General features: G+C 42.8%; 1 protein-coding gene across 1 annotated transcript; it reads left to right on the forward strand.

Moving 5' to 3' along the window:
• The first annotated feature begins 4,954 nt into the window (after window positions 1-4,954).
• On the forward strand, window positions 4,955-5,686 carry LOC102257868 (dolichol phosphate-mannose biosynthesis regulatory protein-like). The gene is made up of 2 exons (XM_005859447.2): window positions 4,955-5,082; window positions 5,500-5,686. The coding sequence occupies exons 1-2, from the start codon at window positions 4,966-4,968 to the stop codon at window positions 5,659-5,661; spliced, it is 279 nt and encodes a 92-aa protein (XP_005859509.1). The 5' UTR covers window positions 4,955-4,965; the 3' UTR covers window positions 5,662-5,686.
• Window positions 5,687-6,112: the final 426 nt, after the last annotated feature.

Consider the following 6,112-nt stretch of genomic DNA (forward strand, 5'->3'; position numbering starts at 1 on the left):
TTCATGGTTACTGCTTAATTTGATAAGCTGCAGAGAAGACCATTCTCCCTCTCATTCTCAGCCATCACTTCTTACTTTAAGCAACAACACTTGCCCAGCCAATGTGGCTCAATGGTAGAGCATCAACCCAGGAACCAAGAGATTCCCAGTCGCGGCACGTGCCCAGGCTGTGGGCTCGATCCCCAGAGAGGGGTGCAGGAGGCAGCCAATCAATGATGTTTCTCTCTAATTGGTGTTTCTATCTCTATTCCTCTCCCTTCCTTTCTCTAAAAAAAATTTTAAAAAACATTTAAATGTTATAATTCTAAAAAATGAAGTACATCATTTTTAAAAAAAGAAGCAACACTTGAAAATTTCTGTTGTTCATAACATTATTGACAGCTAATGTAAGTCCCTTTATAGACAGGGACTACTACTGGGAGAGCTGAGCCAAGCCCCATAGGCCCAGCTATGCACAGGATATAAAAGGGGGACTGTGTAAATGCTGGGGTCGCTGCCTTCTGGGGACCTCAGCCCCAGAGTTCTGCCTCTACCAGACCACTGACCCCTACATAATGCAGAGCGGTCTCCCTCAGCCCATCCCAGTGTCATTTTCAGCCCTGGATGGAGGTACTAATGTGGAATCCATAGGCCATCATTTCATTACTTCGGTCTGGACATGAAACAACCAGAAGGATGATGATAATGCAAAAGTTATTTATCATCACTGAACCTTGATTTGACCATTTTGAAAATAGGAGTAAAATCAGCCCCTACCTAGTTTCCAGATATTTGGAGATGATAAACAAAGTACTACATGGAGTATTAGTTTTTAAGACTAATTACTTTGAAGTCCTTGGAAAGATCACATAAGATTCTAACTGGCTAAACGTTAGTTATCTTCTATCACTTAAAATTTTTACTAGAAATTATACACAACACCTCAAATCAAAGATATGGAAAGAGGGGAAAACTTAGGATTTGATATTGGGGAGGGGGAGAAAACTTAGTGAGGAAAGTGGCAATCAAGAGCAAGGATATGAAATAGGAAGAGGAAGACATGAAAATGTTAAATTGAAGAATCAAAATTTTGTTATCAGGAAAGAGAAAATGTAAACAGTAACCATCAAATGCTGGGTTCCCAACTAGAACTAAAATATTTTTTCTCTTTATTTTTCCCCATCATTATTTATCCTTCTATACCCTCTTCCACCTCCACCTCCTCCCTCCCACAATCATCACACTGTTGTCCATGTCTATGAGTTCTCTCTCTTTTTGAAAGATTATGTGAAAAAACTTTTTAAAATACATTTTTATTGATTTCAGAGAGGAATGGAGAGGGAGAGAGAGACAGAAACATCAATGATGAGAGAGAATCATTGATCGGCTGCCTCCTACATGCCCCACACTGGGGATTGAGCCCGCAACCAAGGCATGTACCCTTGACCAGAATCGACCCTGGGACCCTTCCACCCGCAGGCCAACATTCTATCCACTGAGCCAAACTGGCTAGGGCTGTGAAGAAACTTTTAAAAGCTATTAAATCTGGAACAACTGAGGAACAATTAAGGACACATTCTATGCATGGATCTAGACAGTATTATGTTAAGTAAAATAAGTTGGACAGAGAAAGACAAATGCCATATGAGTTCACTTCTTTGTGGACTCTAAAAAACAAAACAAACAAACTCAGATACAGAGCAAACTGATGGTTGTCAGAGCAAAAGGGATTGGGGATGGGTGGGAAAAGAAGGGGATTAAGAAGTACAAATTTCCAGTTATAAAATAAGTCATGGGGATGTAATGTACAGCAGAGGGAATAATCCTATATAATAAAAGACTAATATGCAAATTGTCCCCTTGGGCTGGAGTTCGTCCAGCGGGCAGGGCCAGCCAGCCAACCTCCTGATCGGGGTGGGCTGGCCGGACCCCACCTGTGCACAAATTCATGCACCGGGCCTCTAGTACTATAATAACTATGTGCAGTGACAGATGGGTATTAGACCTTATGGCGATCACTTCATAAGGTATACAAATGTTGAATCACTATATTGTATACCTGAAACTATATAATATTGCAGTATTACAGTATGTCAACTATAGTTAAAAGATAAATTTAAAAAACAAAAGATAAAGGAGAAAAAAAGAACACATTGTAAAGGCCATAATACATGTGTGAAATAAATTTAAACGGTAAACTCCAACCGAAGTGAATGCTGTATCTGGCTCTTAGAAATATTTTCTCCACAATGAGTTTTGCAGTGATTCTATAAGGGGATGTGATTTATATTTAAGAATTGATTGTTTGGGTGAGTCTCAACTAGAATCAAGATAACAAGACCCACACAGAGTATAGCAAAGAAGGCAACGTGAAAACTAATCAACGTGACCCTCTTTCAAATACAGCCCTTCCTAACCCCTACCTCCTTACATTTATATCCACCCCTCCCATTTTCCTAAGCCAACCAGCTAATCAGCCAACAAACTACTCTGTGGCTAACTTACATCTGGTTTAGGGCCTGCACTTCAGGAAGGTATGTATGTCAGAAGCAAGAAGGCTGAACTGAAATTCTGGCAGGTTTATACTCCTTGGGTTGATCTACACTGACTCTAACCACTCCTCCCCTATGAAAGACACTGAGAAACTCGAAACACTCATCCAAAAGAATATATGCACTCCTATATTCATAGTAGCATGATTTACAATAGCTAAGATTTGGAAACAGTCTTTATCCAGCAGATGAGTGGATAAAATAAACAGTGGTACATTTACAGAATGGGATACTATGTGGCAATAAAAAAGAAAAAACTCTTACCATTTGCAACAGCATGGATAGACCTGGAAAGTATTATGCTGAGCAAACTAAGCCAGTCAGAGAAAGATGAATATCACATGATATCACTCATATGTGGAATCTAATGAACCAAATAAACTGATGATCAAAAATTGACCCAGAGATGTAGAAGCATGAACAGATTGTTGAACCTCAGAGGGAAGGCAGGAGAGGGTGGGTGGGAAGAGATCAATCAATGAACTTGTATGCATATATGCATAACTCATGGACACAGACAATGGGATGGTAAGGACCTGGGGAGGGGAGAAGTGGATGGGAGCGGGCTGGAAGAGGTTAATGGGGGGGAAAGGAGGACCTATGTAATACTTTCAACAATAAAGATTTTTTAAAAAAAGAAAATATCTGCAAAAAAAAAACTAAAGGAAGTTAAGAGTAAATTATTTCCTTAGAGATTCAAAGGGAAAACAACAATGACAGAAGCAAATTGTTGCAAGGGCCAGGAAACCAATCATTAAGTACCACAGGATACACACACACACACACACACACACACACACACACACACTATTATACTCTAGTATAATGGTTCAGTTAAACACTATGAGGAGCAGCCAGCCACTTTTTACCTCAGGTCCCTTCTAGAAATTTGATCCTCACTCCTAGTGAGAATCTGGAAATGGTTCCACTGGTCATACTCCTCCTGGGAGAAGGACCACCTTAACTATTGAGAACTTGGCTTTGGTAGAGAAATAAGTTCCCTCTCAGTGATACTCATGGACACTGGGGAATTCTGTTCACTCAGTCTTGTCAGAGAGTTCACCATATGGTGAACCAGCCCTGAGGCATTAGGACCACGGCAGACATGGACAGCCTGTCCTGACCTTCTGAGCTCAACCTCATAAAGAACAACTCTCTCACTTTTTGATCGAACACTCCACATCTCCAGTCATACCTAAAGCCTGGGAAGAGTGACAGAGGTGTTTGACCTGGGGGCAATTTTATGTTCATATGACTCTTAGGCCAGAAGCAGAAGGGAGAATATGTTTCATGGTGAGTAATGAGGTGGAAAAAGGAAAAGGACTGTAACTGACAAGCAGGTGAGAACTGCCTGTTCCTTCTCCTCTCCTTAGATAAAACAGGCACTATTTGTCAGAGGTAAATTGATGTTCACAGTCCAACCTGTTACAGAATTAGGCAATCAGCTTCACTCATACATTCCCTAGAGTGGGGCGGGAAGTTAATTGTCAGTCACTAACCAAAGAATGTAAATAGCCACCAAATATACCAGGTATGCCTCTACATATCCTAGTCTTCCTTAAAGTTAAATTAGAGCAAAGTGATTCGTTCCTGCCACTAAAATGTGTGCAGAAGTGATGTGTGTCACTTCTAAGATGAGGCAATTAAGGCATGTGGCTTTGAGTTGTCATTTTCTCTGCCATGGTGCCCTTGAAGGTCATGTGTTCCAGATAGTGTTGGTACAAGAGAGAAGGAGTCCAACTAACCTTCATCAAAGTTTATGTGAGCAACAAGTAAACCTCTGTTGTTTATCTGTCACTGCATTAATTTGTTACTGCCTATCCTGACTAACATAGTAGCCAAAGCAGTGGTCCATCCATAATGCTATAAACTTTAGTGCAAGAAATTAACCTGGTCACACTCCATGAGGATGATCTGATTTCACATTCCCAAGATTTTTTTCAATAAAACGTTGCCTCTGAAGGAGGATGGTTCATCCTAAAACAATAATTTCAGGTGTAAAAGCCACTTCTCCCAAGACACATATCTTCAAAATACCATAAAGCATCTACAATTAATTCAATAGCTCATACAATCTCTTCCTAGGCACCTATCACCTCCTGCTACTTCCCATTTCACTAATATCACTAACTAACAAAAATGCTAGCTTATAGCCTCTATAAAAGAACATCCTCATAAATTCAGGTTCCAATAAAAATAAATGAAGAGAAAAATGAAAAAGGAGACACAACTAAGTTTCAATCAAGACCATCTCAATTTCTTCAGGGCCCTGGCTCAATCTACTTTTAAAGTTTAGAATAGGAAGCCCTGGCCAGGTAGCTCAGTTGGTTAGAGTATCGTCCTGATACGCCAAAGCTGCAGGTTCGATCTCTGGTCAGGGCACATACAAGAATCAATCAATGAGGGCTAGTGTTCCAGAGCGGAGCGCAGATCAATGGCCATGGGGACAGACCAGGTGGTGGGACTCAGCCTCATTGTGGTTAGCCTCATCATCTTCACCTACTACGCCACCTGGGTGATTCTTTTAATCCCCAGCACTAACTTAGGGCAAGTGCCCAGTAAACAACTATTAAATAAATGAAGGAAGGAAACAAACCAAGGCACACAAATGGCCATCATCTTAAAGAAAAGCAAATGGCCCTAACCAGTTTGGCTCAGTGGATGGAGCGTCAGCCTGCGAACTGAAAGGTCCCAGGTTCGATTCCGGTCAAGGGCATGTACCTTGGTTGCGGGCACATCCCCAGTGGGAGGTGTGCAGGAGGCCGCTCATCAATGTTTCTAATGCTCTATCCCTCTCCCTTCCTCTCTGTAAAAAATCAATAAAATATATTTTTTTTAAAAAGCAAAGCAAATGCTGTCCCAGTGGTTTGAGTAGGGTTAGCCCCTGAGATGGGGGAGGTGGATGTTTGGGCTTGGGGGTGCTGGGCAAGGCAGGGAATGCTCACCAGAGCTATGCCCTGGATGCCAGCCATTCATTGACAGCCAGCATGTCATCCACAAGTATTTCCTGCCCCAGCCCATGCTGTTGCCATCCCCACTAGCTGCTGGCCTCCTGCTGCTCCTGTTGGTGGGACTGTTCATCACCTATGTGATGCTGAAGAACCAGAAGGTGACCAAAAAGGCTCAGTGAGGGCCCAGCGGGGATGCAGCTGCCTCCCCTCCGGTGCATACCGAGGGCGGGGGCACACAGGACCTGTGCAGGCACAGCCCCTCAAGCATGGCTGCCCTGCAGACACCCCTGGGGATGGAGCTGTTCAGGACTCACCCCTGACTGACCAGAACCCCCACTTCTCTCCTACTCACTCTTCCAGAGCCAGGGGAAGTACCTGGAAATTTCCCTCTCTCCCCATTCTGGCTCAGGGCCTGAAAGATACTGGTCCTCCCTATTTCACTTTCAGACCCCCTGTCACTTTTTCCTCTGTGTTCTACCCTCTTGCCTCAGTTTCCTTCCTGTCACATGCTCATGTTAGAATTGGCAGGTTTTGAGGCATCATGTGGCCTCTCCCCCCAATATGTCCTTTTCCTCCATGAAGGCAGCTTTCCTGTGTCTGACATAGCCAGGGACTCCACAGGACTTCTTG

The sequence above is a fragment of the Myotis brandtii genome, unplaced genomic scaffold (assembly GCF_000412655.1).
Source record: "Myotis brandtii unplaced genomic scaffold, ASM41265v1 scaffold126, whole genome shotgun sequence".
Classification (NCBI taxonomy): Eukaryota; Metazoa; Chordata; class Mammalia; order Chiroptera; family Vespertilionidae; genus Myotis; species Myotis brandtii.